Here is a 21,990-nt window from a genome sequence, read left to right as displayed (position 1 = left end):
AATACTAACCACACATGTGCAAACCTTGAACAGGGTGAAAGGAGGAAAGAAGAAAGGAAGGGAAAGAGATGTGAGGGAGATGTCTCTATCCAAGGAAAAGTAGGGCCAGGAGTTTGGCCTAGTGGTAGAGTGTTTGCCTAGCATACACGATGACCCAGGTTCGATTCCTCCATACCACACACATAGAAAAAAGCCGAAAGTGGTGCTGAGGCTCAAGCAGTAGAGCTCTAGCCTTGAGAAAGTCCAAGGACAGTGCTCAGGCCCTGAGCTCAAACCCAGGACTGGCAAAAAAAAAGGGGGGGGGCTTCTCTCAGCTTTCTAGATTCTACCCCAAACTCCAAGTCCTTGAGATCCTCTCATGAAAAGTATTTCAGGTGTCTTACAAAAAGGAGAGCCCTCACAAGGAAAAGTAGTCCTACATCCCACGAGGAACAATACTTTCCCTGGTTTGTATTTATGTTGACTTTACTTATAGTAGTTATTTTTATATAGCTATATTACTTTTCTTTTGTGCTTCAGGATTTTGTATATTTTGAATGATGTTCAGATCAAGATATAATCAAGTCTATGATAGTTTTTTTGGTACAAACTATCAGATTCTTCTCATATCTACTTTAAAAATTTTTGTATCTTTATTTCTATTTGGGATGCAACATAGGAGTACAATCTTACTCGGGTTTATAAATAAGTCTACTCTACAACAAAAGAAACCAAAAATACTTATAGTGATTTTTTCTAAAATAGTACTTGCTGACATTTAGTACAAAAATGTCTCCAACAAAAGCCATTATTTTGTACAATTAATATGTTGATTAAAATTCATAAATGTCTCAAGAGCTTAACATCTACATCTTATAAATTACATAAAAACAATTAATTCTGTACATGCAATTTTTAGAGTCTTATTAAGTCGGTTTCAACTCCTCTAAAATCAGAATAATACTGAATATATTTCAGGTTAATAAAAATCAGATCATGACAGGCTATTTCAAGGATCAAATAAGTTTAATGGTGAAAACATTTTATAAACTACTTTGGTTAGTAAGTATGCAAGACACTTTATCAAGTATAAAATTATCTCCAGTAGCAGCCACATGCAGAAAACTAAAACTTGATCCTAGCCCTTCGCCATGAACAAGCATTAACTCAAAATAGACCAAAGACCTCAATATCAGACTTGAAACCTTGAAACTGTTACATAATGGAGGAGAGACACTGGAACTCATAGGCACAGGCAAAAACTTCCTGAACAGAGTTCCAGAGTCACAACAGATTGGAGAGAGAGACTCAACAAATGGGACTATCTAAAAATAAGTTTCTGCACAGATAAAAGCATAGCTACTAAAGTAGAAAGACAGCCAACCAACTAGGAAAAGCTATTACCAATAATACATCAGACAAATGCTTAATATCCAGTATCTACAGGGAACTCAAGAAACTAATCCTCCCCAAACCCAACAAGCCATTCACTAAATAGGCAAGGGAACTAAAGAGAGACTTATCAAAAGAAGAGGTTAAAATGGCAGAAAAACAAATGAGAAAATGCTCATCATCCATGGTCATAAAGGAAATGCAAATAAAAACAACTCTAAGATACCATCTTACCCCAATTAGAATGGCCAATACTCTGAACTCAGACAATGACAGATGCTGGCAGGGTTGTGAAAAAAGAGGAATCCTACTGAACTGCTGGTGGGAATGTAAACAAGTTCAGCCACTCTGGAAAGCAGTTTGGAGGTCTCTTAAAGCACTGAAAATAGACATTCCCTACAATCCCGCCATACCACTTCTGGGCATCTATCCTGAACATCATAACCCAAGGTATGATAAGGACACCTGCTCAGCTATGTTCATCTCTGTACTATTCACAATACCCAAGAGATGGAAACAACCCATGTGCCCTAATGCAGATGAATGGATACAAAAAATGTGATACACACACACAATGGAATTCTACATAGCCAACAGACAAGATAAAATAATGGGAAGTGGATGAAGCTAGAGAGAATCATGTTGAGTGAGGCAAGTCAAGACCAAAAGAACAAAAGACACATGGTATCCTTAATATGTGGATATTAGATCCAAACAGTATAAGAGCAATGACTCAATATTTGGGTACACAATGTTATGGACATGGTCTTGGAGATATAAACATAATTACATAAAAATCTATGATGGGCTATATACTCTATAGACATAATGTTTTATTACATAGATTAATATGTATCTATGACATATAAACCCTCAGCTTAATTTTAATTTGTTCTAAAACTTAAGTGCCAGTGATTATATATAGATTCCTTTCTTGAATACTTGTTTGTTAAACATGACATTTGAAATATGATATAAAAATCAATGTTCATAAATTCTTTAGGGGCCGGGAGTTTGGCCTAGTGGTAGAGTGCTTGCCTAGCATGCACAAAGACCTGGGTTTCATTCCTCAGTACCACATACATAGAAAAATGCCCGAAGTGGTGCTGCGGAAAGTCCAAGGACAGTGCTTAGGCTGTGAGCTCAAGCCTAGGACTGGCAAAAAAATAAAAAATAAAAATAAATTCTTTAATAAAAAATTATCTCCAGTAAATTACAATCAGATTTACTTACAAGCATAATTTATATGAAACAAAAACACTGACCAACTACTTTGTTGTATATATTATGTGAAAATATAAATTCCTTTTGGAGTATTAAGAAACCCTAAAGTCTTTGTAAGGCTAAGTAGAAACATAGTATAGTGACTGAAATTTGACTATACCTCTGATTGAGATGAAAAGATAACAGGAACAGACTGAACATATGGCACAAGTGGTAGAATGTCAGCTAAGCAACAAACCACACATCTTTGCAGCCTGAGTTTAAACCCAAAACCAACAACAACAAAAATTAAGGTAAGAAGTAGGCAGGCACTGATGGCTCATGCCTGTAATGCTAGCTACTCAGGAGGCTGAGATATGAGGATCACAGTTTAAAGCCAGTCAGGGCAGGAAAAACTCAGTGACTCTTATCTCTCATTCATCACCAAAAAGCCAGGTGCAACTATGGTTCACATGGTGGAGTACTAGTCTTGAGCAAAAAAGCTAAAGGACTGTATCTAAGCCCTGAGTTCAAGTCCAAGTATTGGCACACACAAAGAATTCTTAAAATAGCTAACATTTAGTGGTGGGGCACTATGTGCTAACTGTTACACACACACACACACACACACACACACACACACACACACACACACACACACACACACACACACACAAATAGAGTCTTCCAGCATAGAAAAGTCCAAGTTCAGATAGACTTGTTGCTAAATTCTACAAAACTAAAACCATTTCCTCTAAAATCAGGAACAAGAAAAGGATATCCACTTCCACTCCTTTTCAATGTAATTCTGAAACTCCTAGCCAGAGCGATGAGGGAAGAAGAGACATAAAAAAGGATTCACAGAGGGAAAAAAATCAAACTATTCCCCAAATTCCTAGGGCTAGTCAATACATTGTGCAAAGTAGCAGGATACAAAATTAACCCACAAAAATCAGAAGTCTTTTCTGTATATCAACAACATACAAGCAGAGAGGGAAATCAGGGAGGCAATTCCATTTACAATAGCTTCAAAAAGAAAAAAAGCATAGGAATAAGCCTAACCAAGGAAGCAAGAGACCGCTAATAGTAAAAAACTACAAAAATCTGAAGAGAAAAATCAAAGATGGCATCAGGAAATGGAAAGACCTCTCAAGTTCAACAATAGAGAGCCATGAACATACAAGTGTCTTTACCTGGCATGTGATGATCTGGGTAGATGCTCAAGTGTGTTATGGCTGGGACGCCTACATTGAATTCTTTGAGGAACCTCCAAACCTTCTTCCAGAATGGTTTTACTAGTTTCCATTCCCACCAAAAGTGCAATAGGTTACCTTTTCCCCAAACATCCCTACCAGCATTTGTTGTTGTTCAAATTCTTGATGGTGGCCAAACTGATGGGGTTGAGATACAATCCCCAAATGGTTTTGATTTGCATTTCCCTCATGTCCAGGATGTTGAGTATTTCCTCATATGTCTATTTGCCATTCTTGCTTCTTCTGATAAGTCTCTCCTAAGTTCCTTTGCTCATGGACTGGCTTATTAAGTGGGGTTTTTCTTTGGGGGGGGCAGTAATTTTTTGAATTCCTCGTATATTTTGGATATTAGGCGTTGGTCAGATGTATTACTGGTAAAGATTTTTCTCTAGTCTGTTGGTTGTCTTTTACTGTGTAGAAATTTTATTTTGATGTAATCTCATTCATCAAGCCTCCTATTTGCTGTGCCCTTGGGATTCTTTTCAAAAAGTTCCTACCTGTTTCTATAAATTCTACTCCCTCTTGAAATAATTTCGTTTCAGGTCTTTGATCCTCTTTGAGTTGATAGGAGTGCATGGTGACAAATTTTAGTTTTCTACCTATATGATGTCCAGTTTTCCCACCACCAATTATTAAAGAAGCTGTCTTTTTTTCACAGTATACCTTTGGCTTCCTTGTCAAATATCAAATAACTAAGCAAATGGTTTTATTTCTGGGTTTTTATGTCTGTTCCACAGATCTTAGGGCTTTTTGCCATTTGCAGGGAAATGTATGAAACCTAGAATCAATAAGGCTAAGTGAGGTAAACCAAGCTCAGAAAGACAAACAGCATATGTTTTTCTCTCATATGTGGAAGGTAGGACCTGATAACCTATCTAGGCATTCACACACAGACTATAGAAACCCTAGGGGAGAATGAACCCAAAGTTGTAACTTCTCTGAACTATTTCAAGTAACACATGTCTCTAGGCATTCACATACAGTGAGACCAAAGGAGGATACTCTTAGGAGAGGAACAAAAAGGCACAATACCTATGTGCATCTGATCATCTAAAATAATATTAAAATGAACTTCAGGAAATGGAAACAAGGGCCGCCACCACTGCCACCACCACCTCCTTCACCTCCTCCTTCTCCTCCTCCTGCTCCTCCTTCTCTTCCTCCTCCTCCTCTTTCTCCTCTTGCTGTTTTTGTCTTCTTTTGTTCTGTTAGTTTATATGCCTTAGGGAGGGAAGGGGAAATAGAAATGGAGGAACAAAAAGAGAACAAATGCAGCAATAGAATTCACCATATTGAAAATGAACTATATACAACCTATGAGTAGAGAAGAAAAACTGAGTGAGGAAAGAGGCAACACTGTCTAAAAAGAAATGTACTCTTGAAACCCTTCTGTATATCACCTTTCAAATAACAAATTTTAAAATCTCACGAATTCCAGGAAATGGAAACATGAGTTTTTTGTTTTTATTATTGCTGGTGGTGTTAGTTGTGTTTGTTTTTGCTTTTGGATATTTTGGTGGGGAGTAAAACATAGAAAGGGAAGGAGGAAGGGTAAACAAATGTAATCATGCTATTTAGTATTCAGTATATACTGTGTGGAAAATGATCTGTCTAATTTGTGGGCAGGGATAGAAGAGGAAAAGGGGAAAGTGAAGGAAGGGGTGACATCCAAAAAATAAATTTACTTATTTCTTATGACTTTCTTATGAAACTATCATATCACTATACAACACCTTCATAATAAAAATCATATTTAAAATAAATAGAAACATAGTTTATGCTGGTAACATTTGCTTTCCTGCTAGGAGTCTGAAATTTTGGCATACATGAACATAGGTGCCTATGTAATCAGCTCACAATGAAGACAGTAGGAACTAGATCTCTAAAGTTTCCCTTATTGGCAACATTTTACATATGTCCTACCACCTTGCTGGAGGAATTAAACATATCCTAAATGCTTTCAGCTAGGGAAGACTCCAGAAGCCCCCACCTGGATTTTTCCAGACTTTCTCCCACAAAGTCTTTATTTTTCACTACCATAAATCAAAGCCGTAAGTTTAACTGTGTGTTGAATCCTGCAAGTGCTTCTAGTACATATGCTTTGCGGTAGTCTAGGGAATCTCCTATCTCTCTCTCTCTCTCTCTCTCTCTCTCTCTCTCTCTCTCTCTCTCTCTCTCTCTCTCTCTCTCTCTCTCTCTCTCTCTCTCTCTCTCTCTCTCCCTCCCTCCCTCCCTCCCTCCCTCTCCCTCCCTCCCTCCCTCCCTCTCTCTCTCTCTCTCTCTCTCTCTCTCTCTCTCTCTCTCTCTCTCTCACACACACACACACACACACACACACACACACACACACACGTTCTATATGCTTCGTTTGTCTTGCTATGTAGCCAGGCTAACCTCATATGCATGATCCTCCTGATTACTGGTATGTGTTCCTAGGCCTGAGTCAAAAATCTTTACATATCTCAGTCTCTACCTGAGAAATTAAAGTAATACATTAGTTAACTTTAAAGTTAATGATTGGTAGTAATACTTTTATTTCACTTTCATTACCTACTCCATGTTTCTCTAAATTCTATAAAACTTTATCCAAGTTTAATATAGGAAAAATGCTATTAGGATTTTAAACTTACATAAGAGTAGGTACCAAAGTAGCTCAAGCAAAGACCAGAAAAATAAAAATTTCACTTATTTTATTTTTCACAGTACTGTTTGAACTTGGGGCCTCATGCGTGTTGGCAGATACTATCCTACTTGAGTCACACTCTCAACCATGAAATCTCTTCTTATAAATTAAGGTTCTCACAATTTCTCTTACAGTTGAATGCAGAACATGTGCAGAGAGCATTTAACAGTATTAATTATACTAAGACCATGAATAATAGATTCATTAATAATTCAGGTTCTCTGATTTTAAAAAGAATAGTCATGAAACAGACACTAGGAACTTAATTTTATCTTCACTTCTCTTTTCTTCCTAGGGTTATGTGTCAGCTTCTTCCACTCCAAAAGAGGAAACTGTGGTTGATATGTAAGCAATACTGCTACAAAAGTAGAGCTGCAAAAGTCACATCAGAACCAGAAAAGACACTACCACCTTCCTTTGTCCAAGTTGTTAATCGCAAAGTTACCAGATTCCGCCATCAGCTATTAATACTTCCAAGTGTTTCAATAGCACAGAAACAACCACTCCTCCTTTGCTTTATAAAGAAGATATGTTGGAAACTACCTCATTACTGGGATGCTGAATAATCTAGTATTCATAAATGAATCTAATGGAGGAAATGCTTGCTTAATAACTATCCCATGACTATAACTATTTATAACAGGAAGAGAAATTCTTGAAGAACATGATGTCTTAAGAATGATACACACCTGTGGCCAGTAACCTAGAGTTAGTGTTGCCTTCAGTCTAATGTGAACTACAGAAACATGTATACTTCCTTCAAGGACATTCTTGAAAAAGATTTTTCCATGGGGTGGGGTAACTGGTTATAACTAAGACAAACAAAAACTAGCTACATGACAGATATTTGCTACATGCATCAAATCAACTGTTGTTATCAGTGCACTCACACCCAACACAATATTAGAAATGGAACTCATTCAACTGTACTGAGAAGACACTAACACAAATCCAAAGTAAATGGTCTCTTGATAGCTAGATATGCTTGAATTTTTACTCCTCCCCACCCAGTCTTAATTTCTTATGATTGCAGTAGAATGAAAATGAACTTTGGAGTTATTCTGTCTTAGGACCTATTCAGTTTTAGATACTAATTTGAATATTACCACTTACTGGCTATTTGTCCTTGGACAGATAAATCTCTTTGCACTTGAATGTCCTCATCTGAAACTTGGTAAAAATTATAAACATCTCTCAGAACTTACCTACAAATAAAATCAATGAATTTAAGAGCTCACAATACTAAGCATTTGGTAAATTTACTTGCGTTATGTATATGGTTATATTATTTGTTGTAAAATAGTTAACTGGGGTGTCATACATTTTCCTTAAACATAAAGGGATGACTTTCTGTAATCACAAGAGCGGGTTCTATACTACTTATACTTCAATATGACGTAAGAGGTAATCCATAAGACATGGTCTCTTTCTCTTTCTCTTCCATTACTTCATTCCTTTCTTACTTTACAATCCACCAACAGCTTATAGTATCTAGGATAAAATCATCTCTGTTTCCATGCCCCTGCCTAAAATGCTCTCAACTTCCACTCTTGTTCTTTACAGCTAACTCATAGCAGGCTAAAACAATAAAACCCTCATCCTCAAAACTCAGCTTAAATTTCTTTTTTTTTCAGTCATAGGACTTGAACTCTGGGCCTGGGTGTTGTCCTGGAGCTCTTCAACTCAAGGCTACCTTCCTACTCCTTAAGCCACAGTGCCACTTCCATTTTCTGGTGGTTAACTGGAGAGAAGAGTCTCATCATCTTTAGTGCCTGGGCTAGCTTTGAATTGTGATCCTCAGATCTCAGTCTCCTGAGTAGCTAGGATAACATGCGTGAGCCACCACTCAGCTTAAATTTCTACAGAGTATACACGATATTAAAAGCCAAAAGATAAAGTGGGAAAAATGTTTGCCAAACCCATAATAAATGGTTAATTCCATCTCTATTATCACCAGCAGCATCATTATAATACAGGCAATTAGGTAGCATGTATATTATGCCTCACATATTTAATCTTTATAATGCTGTAGCAGGGGCAGGGAACCTTTTTTCTGCCAAGGGCCATTAGGATCTTGGACCATACAAAATTACCAATGTAAGAGTTGATAAGCATACATGGCTGTTCCACTATGTACCAAAGTATTTTGAGGGTCTTATATGGCCAGAAGGCCCCAAACCTGAGGGTCTCAAATTCATATCTGAGCCAGCTTAGACCATAATTCTCCTATTTACACCACTGTCATAAGGAAGTTTCTTAACATTCTTTCACAGAACTTCATGACTTTGTATCCTAGTACCTAGCAGACTATGTGGCACACAACATAAACATGTGTCCCATAAGTGTGTATGAAATGAATGACTACATACAACAGCTAACTGCTATTGGGTATTTTATTTGTATAAGTACTTAACATGTATCATCTGACTTAGTTCTCACAACTGTGTGTTGTGGCTATTTCAATCAAAAAATTAGAAATTATGACATTTAGGCACAGAGTTTTAAGTAGTTTGCCTAAAGTCATTCAGCTGCTAATGTGAAAGAACCAAGATTCAAACTCAAATCCACTAATCTTCAATACTACATTCTTCACTGAATGTTATTTAAGATATAAAATATTTTATAAGAAAGTATTAAATGGAGAAGCTTATTGTGTACATATTTTATCATTCTTTTGATCTCATTAGAAGTATAAACATGTAAGAATATTGCTGTTCCTGAGATTCAATACATGAAACATTCAGTAAATTTAAAAAGAAAAACCACCTGCTGGTACATTTGAGAGATAAATGACCATTCTTGTTTTCCCCTTTTACACTCAGCTTACACTATTATTTTATTATCCTAACTACTATTACTGATAAACATTGATGAGTTCTTTCAACAATATGAATGAAAGAAATTCAGAACAGTAAATTACAGTCTATAAATCAATCGGTTTTCAGTTAAAAGATTGACTAGATAGGAAATTCTAAATTAGGATATAGTAAAATCATTTATGCCATTAATTCAACAAATACTCAAGAATCTACTGTATGCTAATTATGTATCACCATAGAAATCAAAGCCACCTTCCCTAAATCTCATCCCTGATCTCAACTTTTGGTGAGAATCAAAAGCTCAATTTAACTTCTTATAAATTACTAAAATCAAATTATTTTTCACTATCAAATGTGATAAAAATCTATGCCATTAGATTTGCAAACCAATATAAACACATAATTTGATAGTACATATCCATTACAGATTAAAAATACTACCACTGCTAACATTTATTGATAATATACTATCAGCTGCTAAACAGTACCTAGCTAATAGCTTTCAAGTATTTTGGAACACAATTCACAAGAAAAACATTTTACATCATTCCTCAGTTCATGCCAGAATACCCTTGCAAAATAATTCACTATGTCATATCTCTTTCTTCTGAAAAAATTATCTCATCCCATTAATCTGGTTTTTTTTTTTCTTTTGGTCAGTCATGGAGCTTGAACTCAGGGCCTGGGTGCTATCCAAGCTCTTTCTGCTCAAGGCTAATGCTGTATCACTGAGCCACAGCATCACTTCCTGTTTGCTGGTGGTCAATTGAAGAGTCTCATTGACTTTTTTTGCTGGTTTTGAACCACAATCCTCAGATCTCAGCCTACTGAGTAGCTAGTATTACAGGTGTGAGCTAGCAGCACTCTGCTTTCCCTAACTTTTAAGTAAGTTCAGTGTAAAATTCTAGTCTTTCTTAATAAAGTATCTAATTTCTCCTAAGAGGCATCTGTTCTCACAGCCTGATTGTTGCTCCTTTTGGGGTATATTTTTAACCTGTCTTTTTAGCCAGGCACTGGTGGTTTACACCTGACAGTCCTGCTACTCACAAGGCTGAGATGTGAGGATCACAGTTAAAAACCAGCCTGGGCAGAAAAGTCAAAAGTGGAGCTGTGGTTCAAGTGGTAGAGTGTTAGCTCAGGGACAGCTTTCAGGCAGTGTTCAAGCCCCAGGACTAGCACAAAAATAAAAAGCGCCTTTTCAAGCCATATAATGAGGGGTTGTTGTCCTTAATGTACTATGTTATCTCTCATCTCTTTTGCTGTCCCTTGGTTATCTCATATTGTTACAGTATTTCACTTTGTTATCTCATATACTGGATAAATGTGTATTTGGTTATTTGAAATTGGATAGGGAAGGGGGGAAAACAAGAGGAGGGGTGGGGGTGGGGGGAGGGAAATGGGGACCAAGACATGAGAAAGGGTATCAATATATGTAAAGTAATGCACCTTCTATCTGGTGAATATAATGTAACCCTTCTATTAATTACAATAAAAAATATATAAAAAAACAAAAAAACCCAAAAAGCGCCTTTTCAGTTGTCTAATATGTACTAGGACCAAGGCTGCTGTTCTATAATTACACATGCAATATGTTGTTTGTGGGGTTCTTTTGTTAATTCTTTTCCCTTCTTTCTCTTTCCCTTTTTGTTTTTTGTTTGGGGGGGAGGGATGGGAGAAATAGGGCTTCATGAATCTTAAACCTATGGACTTGAATTTTTAATTCAGAAAATTCTCAAGCCATCATCTTTTCAAATTCCCTCACTGCATCTTCATTTTTTCTATAACATGCCAGAGCTTCTCTGTGTTGGAACTTTATGTTGGAGTTTTATATTTCTCTTTATGTTCTCCTTCATTTTATCTTGTATTCTCGGGAATTTCCAAATATTTGTCTCCTACTAATTTTCTCTTCATCTGTATAAACTACTTAACTCATTTATTGATTTTTTTTTTTTTTGGTCAGTCAGGGGCTTGAACTCTGGGCCTGGATTCTGTCTCTGAGCTCTTCAGCACAAGGATAGCACTCTACTACTTGAGCCACAGCACCACTTCCAGGTTTCTGGCGGTTAATTGGAGATGAGTCTCATGGATTTTCCTGCCCAGGCTGGCTTTGAACCTCGATCCTCAGATCTCAGGCTAGTGAGTAGCTAGGAGTACAGGTGTGAGCCATCGGTGCCCAGCTAAATGTTAACCTTTTTTTTTAGTTTTTGTCAGTCATGGGGCTTGAACTCAGAGCCTGGGCACTATCCCCTGAGCTCTTCAGCTCAAGGCTACCACTCTACCTCTTGAGCCACTGCGCCAATTCAATTTATTGAAACTTTTAAGCTGACTATCTTCTTCATTACAGTCATTTTTCAAATGTGCCTATCTCTGGAAGGGAAGGAAAAGAATAAACAGGTGACATCAATCAAGATGCATTGTATTCATAAGCTTATTTGTTAAATGATAACTCCTTTGTATAACTAATGATAAAAAATTGCCTATCTCATAATGGCTTATTCATTTGTTAGAATGCTCATTGTCTACAGTCACATAAAATATGATAATTTAAATGATCTTTCAAACTGCCATTCTAGGGCTGGGATGCATGGAGACCTGGGTTTGATTTCTCGGTACCACATACATAGAAAAAGCTGGAAGCAGTGCTGTGGCTCAAGTGGTAGAGTTCTAGCCTTTAGAAAGCTCAAGGACAGTACTCATGCCCTGATTTCAAACCCCAGAACTGGCAAGAAAACAACAAAACTGCTATTGTGCTCTGATTTGTGACAGAAAACTATATCTTATCCTTTTTTGTTGTAAAATAGTTCATCTTCATTTTAGCTTACTTCTTCTGTAATAATCCCTGTGACCTGAGATGTGAGAGTGCTCCTTAGAATTTAGTTTTTCTTTCTTTAGGTAACTCAGACATATCATGAAGTCAGTTTTTATTTTACTATCTCAGCACAGAGCTATCTGAACCCGATATCATAAACTTAGATCTAAAATGTGAGCAAGGCATGTAACCTGTGCCTCAACTTCTCCTTTCTCATTTTCTTTCTATAGAGCCCAGGCAAATCAAGCCCTTATTTTTTTTTCTCTTCCGTGTGTGTGAGATACACACACACACACACACAAGTCTTGCAGCCTGAAAATTAGGGACTGGCCTGGATGTTGTCCCTCAGCCTTTTTGCTCAAAATTAGCACCCTACTAGTTAAATCACAGCTCTACATCTAGCCTATTGGAGATAAGAAGTCCAGCTAGCTTCAATCCATGATTTTCACATCTCGGCCTCCAGAGTAGCTAGGATTACAGGTGTGAGCTATTGGTACCCAGCTCAAGACTATATTTTTTTCTCTAGCCTCTCCAGAAATTATAACCCACAAAAAAATCCCATCTTTATTTAGAAATCATGGTTTACTTTTTGTACTTAGCACTCCTTTAGGAACCTCATTCTTCAGTCAAAAAACTCTCACACCACCCCATCAATGTGTTTCAGAGTAACACAGGGCTCAAGAGATTACAGTTCTGATTTCAGTTCCATTTATGTTCCTGAGCTCTCGAGATTACCTTGCCTTCCCAGCAAAGTTCAGAAATGCATGTAAAACAATTGCTCTGAATTGTCCAGCTTTTCTGGATATTTACAGCATAGGAGTTTTCAGCTTATCTTGGCTATCTTGCAAAGAAAATTTGGCTCTCCAATCCATTTGCTATTTATTACCCGCACAGGAATGATCTCGCTAAAACACAAAGATGAAGAATTCTTTGAAATTCTTTAGGAGAACTTATTCCTTGGCATGATATTCTAAGTCCAGCAACTGCCTAGTTCTGGTGTTCCTCATCCATCTACTCCTATGTACACTCTGTTCCAGCCACTCTTATTTACAATCCCGAGAACATGTTGTTTCATGCTCTTATGTCTTTAAGGGTACTGACTTCTCCTTTTATCCTGCCCTCATCCACCTGCTGATGGCCACTCCTGACCTATCCAAGCTGGGTTGCCTTCTTTGTGAATATTACAGTTGAGCTCTTCATATGCATATCATTGCTAACAAGTTATCTAAAACAATTTTACTATTGCTATCCCCATTTTCCAAATAAGGAACTAAAAGAAGTTTAGCAATCAACCCAATAACAGACAGCAGAAGTGGAAGTTAAACACAAATAGTTTGGATACAGATCCACCTCTGCTAACCTCTTCTACTAATATATTTCATACCCTCTTTTACAATTATACTTTGCATTACAGTTTTTGTTGCACTTGTATTACATTTCAGAGCACTTTTTTTTGTTTGTTTTTTGTTTGTTGGTTGTGGGATTTGAACTCTGGGCCTTGGCCTTAAGCTCAGGGCTAGAGCACTATACTTTGAGCCACAGTGCCACTTCCAGTTTTCTGGTGGTTAATTGGAAATAGATAAAGATTCTGACAGACTTTCATGCCTGGGCTGGCTTTGAACTGCAACCCTCAGATCTCAGCCTCCTGAGTAGCTAGGATTACAGGCGTGAGACACCAGCATCTGGCATCAGGGCACATTTTTATACCAATCTTCCCAACTACACTTTGAGACAGAATCATGTATTTTCTATTTGTAGCACTGATGACAAGCACATTGAAGGCCCTCAGGTATAACGAGTGACTGAAGGTAATATCCTACAGGCATTGTTTTGGCCCAGCTCCTCTTCATCTCTTAACTGGACTCCCTCCCTCCAGTTCATACTCACATTTCTCTCCTTGAACCAATACTCCCTTTACTTAAGTAGTACCATACTGCTACTTACAACTATACAGGCACCATCCTATATGTAAAATAAAGTTCAAATTTCTTTTAGTATGATCTAAAAAATGGCTTTTACCATGACTTCTTCATACAGTCTCTCCAACTTTGCCACTCCAGACCCACACACCACCTATATTTAACTTCTTGTCAATACATGAATATACAATGGGTCAATCAATACACAAATATACATATAATGGCCTTCTTGACTTTGATTATCTAAAGTCCTCTGTTTGGAATGTTGATCCCTTCTTCCTAACATGGTAAATTTTTAATCTCTTCAACATATGCAATCCAAATGCCTTGCTAAGGTTTTCTCTGGATGACCAGCCCATTCCTACAATTTCTGGGCATTATGTATTTTCTTCATTTAGGATTGTTTTTGTTATTTGATTGTGTGTTTACCAACTAGCCTAAGGAAAATGGATGAACAGGAACAGAAATATTCATTGATACAGAATAAAATCTGACTAACAAATCCTATATCATACCCTCAAATAAAGCCAGCTATTAATTCAAAGTGAGTAAACTCTTCAGAAATTAACTGATAGGGGAATGGAAATATAAGTTAACAAAAATAAATACCTATAGTCAAGTACTGGTGGCTCATGTCAATAATCCTAGCTACTAAAGAGGTTGAGATCTGAGAATGTTGGTTCAAAGTCACCCTGAGGAGACAAATCTCATTGCTGCTCAATCCTGAAATTCTATAGATCAGAGCAACTCTTTTTTTAATTATATTTTTATTATTGTTGTTATTTGCTGTGGGACTTGAATTCTGGGCATGCTCCTTACCTTGTTTGTTAAAGGCTGGTGCTATACCACTTTGAGCCACAGCGCCACTTCTGGTTTTCTAGTGGTTAATTGGAGATAAGAGTTTCATTAATTTTCCTGCTCAGGCTCAATCCTTGGATCTCTCTCTTTAGTAGCTAGGATTGCAGATGTGAGTCACTGGTGCATGGCTTACTTTTGTTTTTAATTTTTTTTAAGTAGTGGTACAAAGGAGCAAGTCTATTGAAATTAATTGGTAAAATATACTGAGGCAATCTCAACATGAGTTTTGCAAAATACATAAGCAAGCACAATGCACATGTTTTCAGAAAGGTAAAACACAAATTCTGGACTGTGTGTCATTAAGGTTATAAGGATGAGTCATTTTATGTATTTTGAAACAATGCTTATAGACTAGGGAAATCCCTGTCATTTTATATGTCACATTGTGTTATTATTCACTACTCTTAAACACAATTTAGGTGACACACCTAGCAGATGTTGTCAACTAAGTAATAAACCGGAACTATTTTTTTTTTTACTAAGGAAATTGTTAAAATGTATGTAAGAGTGTTGGAAGTAGAGGCGAGGCTCAAGTGGTGAAGCACCAACCTTAAGCAGAAAAAGCCAAGCAAGAGTTAAGAGAGGGGCCGGGAGTTTGGCTTAGTGGTTAAAGTGCTTGCCTAGCATGCATGAAGACCCGGGTTCGATTCCTCGGTACCACATATAGAAAAAAAGCCAGAAGTGGTGCTGAGGCTCAAGTGGTAGAGCTCTAGCCTTGAGAAAGTCCAAGGACAGTGCTCAGGCCCTGAGCTCAAGCCCAGGACTGGCAAAAAAAAAAAGAGTTAAGGGAAAATGGAAACAAGAGATTTTTTTTTTCTTCATTCCTGTTGTTTTATTTAGTTCTATCTTATTTATTTATCTGTCTTTGGGAAAGTACGAAGGGGCACAGAAATGGAGGGACAAAAGGGGAATAAATGCAGCAGTGATACTCACTAGACATTATGTTGAAAATGAACTCTACAACTTGGGGGTGGGACCAGAGGGAAAAACTGGGAGGGAGCAAGGGAAGGTGTGACACTGTCCAAAAAGGAAGGTGCTCATGACCTTACATGTAACTGCAACCCTTCTGTACATCAGCTTTATAATAACAATAAAAACTTTTTGAGAGAAGAGTCCCAAGCTTATGCACTAGAAATTATACACAAAAATAAAATAAATGCATTCTGTCTTGCTTCAATCACTATCTATAGTAGAACTGTCACAAAAAGTAAAATTTTGAGCTTCAGGTTCAAAGGTAGTTAAGTATAATTTAGAACCATTTTGTCTCCAAATGAATTCTTCCTTTAAAAAATACACTAATCAAGCTGGGAGTTTGGCCTAGTGGTAGAGTGCTTGCCTAGCATGCATGAAGACCTGGGTTTGATTCCTCGGTACTACATACATAGAAAAAAGCCAGAAGTGGTGCTGTGGTTCAAATGGTAGAGCTCTGTCCCTGAGAAAGCCCAAGGACAGTGTTCAGGTCCTGGGCTCAAGCCCCAGAACTGGCACAAAAAAAACAACAAAAGCAACTCAAATATAGCAATTTCAACGTTGTAGAATGCACTTGAAATTTTTTTAAAAAAATACGCTAATCATTTTAATGAGGCTTACAGTACCTGCTATGTATAGTTTTGAATCTAGCTATGAATACCTCAGTGTGATATATATATATATACATATTTTAGATCTATCAACATAGCTTCTATATCAATAGAAGCAGGACACCAGTAATTCATACCTATAATCCTAGCTCTTCAAGAGGCCGAGACTAAGACCTATAGGAGTGTGGTTGGAAACTAGTCTAGGTAGTAAGGTCTGTGGAACTTCATTTTTAGTAAAATGGTTGATTGGAGGCATGGCTCAAGTGGTAGAGTGCTAGCTATGAGCAAGAAAGCCAAGCAAGAGAATAAGTAAGTACCTGAGTTCAAGCCTCAGTACATACACACATACACACACACACACACAGAGGATTATCTCTAAATTTAGAATATAAATCCCATGATAGAGGAAAAAAAAAAAAAGCTTCATATTCATTCACTGATGTTTCTCAAGGACCTAAAATAATACCTAGCACTGAGTAAGGAGTCATAAAATCTCCAAATACACCTCAAGTTGGTACAAATATTTAGCATGTCAATAGATACAATGAACTGCAGATCCTCAGAGAATATAACATTGAAGTCCACCTTGACAGGATCATGTTACAGCTTTCACATCCACAGCGTTTCACAAATCAACAAAAGCAACTGACAATACATCCAAAAAATGTATATCAGCAATACATATAAAAAGTAAATTAAAAGTTTATACCCAGGAGTCATTACAGTTCTGAAACCTTAAAGCTTAAAAAAAAAAAACTGGCAAAAAATAAACCACAAAAATGCCACCAGCACAACCAATATCTTTAACATAAAGCTTTGTACTTTGTTCTTAAGACAATCCATGAAGGCCAGGACAATCCAATTTAATAAAAAAAAATAAATAAAATAAAATAAATAAATAAAAGAGGGCTGGGATGTAGCTTAGTGGCAAAGTGCTTGCCTAGCACGTGCAACATCCTAGGTTTGATCCCCAGTACCAAAAATGAAAAGACAAACAACAATAAAACAGTAAAAAAAAAAAAGACTAAAAAATTAACATATGTATGGTGACACATATCTATAATCTCAGAACTCAGCAGGTTGAGGTAAAAGGATCTCAAGTTTAAGGCCAGAGTGAACTACTTTGAAAGACTCTGTTTATACAAGTAAATATATCAAAGTCAATTTAAAAATGGGAGGGATAAGAGTTAGCTCAAGTGGTAAAGTGCTTGCATGGCAAACAAGACACCATAAATTCAATTCCTGGGATTTCAAACAGTAATTAAAAAATAAAGCTAGCTGCAACATGCACATCTGTATTCCAACTACTCAGGAGGCTGAGTAGGGAGAATCACTTGACTAGAAGAGTTAAGAATGGCCTAAGCAACACAGAGGGATCTTGTCATATATTCATACATTCATACATGCATACATACATACTAAGTAAACTATATGCTATAAAACTTCATGTATAAGTAAGCCTGACTTTTCCTTTATCAGCTCTTTTAACTATTCCAAAAGAACACTGAGAAGCAATATATTTCTGAATATTCTTAAAATTGCTACTCCGGTTGCTGTTTATCACTCATGAAACCATGATGTAAATATATATGAAATTAGTTTTTGTTTGTTCTTCATTTCTAAGACAGTCTATTTAATTGTCATGCTATTTCAAACTCATGTCATCCTACCTCTACCTCCAGAGTGCTGGCATTTCAGGTGTGCACCACCCTACCTGACTATCAATGGAGTTTTCAGATTTCTCTATGTATTAGGTTCTTTTTAGTCCTTCTTTATGAAGTTTCTCTTTTAGCTTTTGTTTACTACTAATTCAGGGGAACCTGTGATTAGTAATTCTACTCTGGACTTCCAACTTTCTCACCTGTAGAATGAGGGGACATGAATTAAAACAACAGTTCTTAATCTCCCACCCCCCTTTCCTTTTCTTTTATTGCAGTGTTTTTATTTGTTTGTTTTTCTAGGTTGGACATGGGGCTTGAACTCTGGACCTGGCACTTGTCCCACAGCTCTTCTGCTCAATGCTAGTGCTGTACCTCTTTGAACCACAGTGCCTTTTCTGGTTTTCTGCTGGTTATTTGGACTTCAAGCCCAGGATGGCTTTGAACTGCAATCCTCAGATCTCAGCCTCCTGAGTAGCTAGGGTTACACTGGTGCCTGGCTTATCGAAACCTTTTTGAGTGACCTCATTTTAGGAGTGACCTATCCATAAAAATGTACAAACACACTTAATAATTTTTATCAAAAATTGTTCATAATAGCAAAAAATAATGATCAATCTGAATGCTCATCAAATGATGTTTAAGTAAATTATTTTACACCCATTCAGTGAAAATCCACACAACGGTAAGAAGAAAAACTTTCCACGTACTCATTTGGAAAGACTTCATCATGTTGGTAAGCAACTTACACTATGTATGATACACAATCTTTTGAATAAAGGGCAAAACAGTATTCTTGAATTTCCATATATATGCATAAACTGAAAAAAAGAAACAAGATCTTTGTGGAAGTGGAAAATTAGGGGCAAGAGAGCAACTTTTCACTGAATATTTCATGCATTTTCATCAGAATCATGTGGATGCACTAAATTTTAATTTTTAAAAATATACAATTTTAGTAGGGTCAGACAACTACTGAAGCTAAAAGATAACTTTCAAGCCCTATTCAGCCACATTTTTCTATTCTTCTAAAATTCTTTGGCTGAATAAATATTCAACTGTATATACTCGATCATTCAACAACAACAAAAAAAGAGAAAATGGAAGTGTCACTATGGCTCAAGTGGTAGAACCCTGAGAACAAAGAGGCTTAAGGACAGCACCCAAAGCTCTGAGTTCAATCCCCATAATGGACAAAAAAAAAATTAGAAAAGTATATATTTCACTATGATCCTCATATAAACAAAATAACTGGTGGATTTTTAATTAACTCAACATATTCTAATTTAGAATCCCAATTTAGATAAATTTCTTAATCACTGACGTATTTTATGGAAAAATTTTTCTTCAAGGGAAAAACGTTTGTACAAATCAATGTAAAACTTTCATAACTCAAATTTTAAATATTTTTTGCAATGGCTTCTAGGCTCAGAAAATTAAAACAAAAGTGTCTAATCTGTTTTGACTATATAATTAACAATACTGGTAGGAGAGACGATCTTATGTTTTGATGATATTCTTAGATTTTTTTATTTGTATTTTTCCCTCACTGACATTTAAACTCAAGGTCTTGTGCTTGCTGCGTTGGCACTCTACCACTTGAGCCATGCCTCCAGCTTTGCTATTTGATGGCTGTTTTGGAGATAAAGTCACAAGGCCTTTTTGCTTCGAATATATGGTCTTTTCTGATTTGCTTCCTGCAAATATCTTGCTAGGTAAACTTTTTTTTTTTTAATTTAATGCTCTGGATCTCAGCCTCCTGCGTAGCTGGGATTTTACAGATGTGAGCCATCCACTCAGTTCATAATCTCAGAATTTGAAGTAAATTAACTGAGATGCAATCAGGAATTAGATTTCATTCTTTGGCAAGATACTTAACCTCTCTGATCCTCAACTATGTCTATAAAATGGAAACAAAGTTACTTATCTCACAAAGATGTTGTGATGCTTACAAGGAGTACCAAGAAACATAGAGATACAGAGTAAGAGACGTAAAAACAAGATATCCTAGAACAGAGCAAGGTGTCTCAGCAGAATCAAATCAGATTGCATTCTGGACCTTGTAGTCTCTAGGGATCGCACTTTTCCATAAGCAATGCTCCCTTCCCTTTCTGAAAATAATATAAGGCAGAATTCCTAACATTAATTAGATGGAATTTTCTGATTTATGTTTCCTGAAAATATCCTGCTTCGTAAGATCTTTTTTTTTTTTTAATCAAACAGCTGTCGATGTGGTGACTCCCAAAGAGTTCTAGGTTTCAGTCTTCGTTTGTGTTTTAAGCGGGACAATTTCTGTCTCCAGGCTCAGCTGCTGATATTAACGAAGTCAAATAAGTTTAGGTCAGAGTCCCACGGCAGACTTTTACCTGGAAATTGCCAGGGTCGTAGGAAATCTACATAGCTAAGGGGACAGAAGCGACCCTGGCCAACCAATCTTGGTTTACAAAACTCTGAAGCCCCACCCACCCAGCTTTCTGATCAGGCGCTCGTGGAGCTTTTTCCTCGTAAAAATAACCAATAGCCATTTTATGGCTTCCCCACTATGTGCCACGCTCCGGGCCCAGCCTGCGCTTCTCCGGATTTTAGGAAAAGCTCCTTCCGCAACCCACTCGGCTCTCGAATCTGAGAGGCTCCCTCAACTCCAACCTGTCCTCTCCACTCGGGATCCTCCGCGGACCCAGCCGGGGCCCCGCGGCCCCGCCGCCTTCCCAGCCCAACACGAAGCCAGAGCACTTGTGGGATCCTCCCGGGCCCCTCCCGCTCCACACCCCGACTCCAACCTGCCCTCTAAACTTGTTCCAAGAATTGAACGCCTGCAAACTTCTGACGTACGCAAGGCGCGGGGGTCCCCTCGCCGCCCCGCTCCCTCCAAACCCAGCGTACGCGTCCGTCACCCCCAAGTTCAAAATTCACACCCAGCACACGGGGCCTGCGCAGAGCCGGTGCCGACCCCACGCCGGCTCCCCACGCTCGCTCCCACAGGGCCCACGACCGTCCACCCCCACGAAAGCAGGCCCGGCCGGGGCCGCGGGGCCTGGCTCCGGACCCCAAGGGGAGGAAGGGAAGGAGGCTCCACCTGGCTCCGCGGGCGCCGCGCGCAGCTCCGGCTCCGGCCTGGGCCCCGCGGCGGCCGCGCCCCCGGCCCGGCGCGGGCGGCAGCGCTCCGGCGGGCCGCAGCGGGCGCGCTCGCCCGGTAGTTCGGTGTCGGCCTGGCCGTCGTCGCGGGCCCGACGGCGGGCCCAGCCCGGGCCTTGGACGCCGCAGCACGGACAGCCGGGGCCTGCCGCGTCCGACGCGCGCTGGGCGCACGCCCCGCACAGCGAGTGTCCGCACGGCAGGGCTGGCGCTTCCCCCGGGGTCTCCAGGCACCCAGCGCAGCCCGACCCCTCCGGCCGCGGCGGCGGAGGCGGCGGCGTCGACAACACCAGCAAGGCAGAACCGGAGGCTGAGCCCGGAGCCCCAGTCTTGGCGGCCGCCATCTCGTCACAGCGGCCTCGCCGGCCCCGCCGACTCAGAGCCGCCGCGGCCGCCGCCGAAGAAGCCCGAGTACTCGGACCTGCCGCCGCCATCTTGTTTCTCGTTTGAAGGGAGAGTCGGTTGCGAGGGAGAAGAGCGGCGGGCGGGACGGCGCGGGGCGGGCATCCTCATCTGCATATTCATGAGCGTGGGCGTGGCCGGGGCGGGCCCGGAGGCGCTTCCTCGCCGATCTGGTTGGCGGGAGAGATCACCTCATTAATATTTAGTAGTCATTCTCTTCCTAGCCGGCCTTCAGCCTCGCCCCTTACAAGCCTATTGCTGAACCTAGCAAGCTGCTCCGCTGAAGCACTTTATTTGGAA

At 38.9% G+C, this 21,990-nt stretch overlaps 1 protein-coding gene across 1 annotated transcript in view; it reads right to left on the bottom strand.

Moving 5' to 3' along the window:
• The window catches only part of Rnf169 (ring finger protein 169), a 46,698-nt gene extending 24,976 nt beyond the window's left edge, over positions 1–21,722 (bottom strand). The window contains exon 1 of the mRNA XM_090348419.1: positions 21,230–21,722. Within this exon, the coding sequence (XP_090204545.1) occupies positions 21,230–21,722 (493 nt within the window). The remainder of the gene's footprint in view (positions 1–21,229) is intronic.
• Between the last annotated feature and the right edge of the window lie 268 nt (positions 21,723–21,990).

The sequence above is a fragment of the Megascapheus bottae genome, chromosome 16 (genome assembly GCF_031878675.1).
Source record: "Megascapheus bottae isolate mThoBot1 chromosome 16, mThoBot2.hap1, whole genome shotgun sequence".
NCBI classification, from domain to species: domain Eukaryota; kingdom Metazoa; phylum Chordata; class Mammalia; order Rodentia; family Geomyidae; genus Megascapheus; species Megascapheus bottae.
The sequence above is the reverse complement of the archived record's forward strand: the minus strand, read 5'-3'. Positions and strand labels throughout refer to the sequence as shown.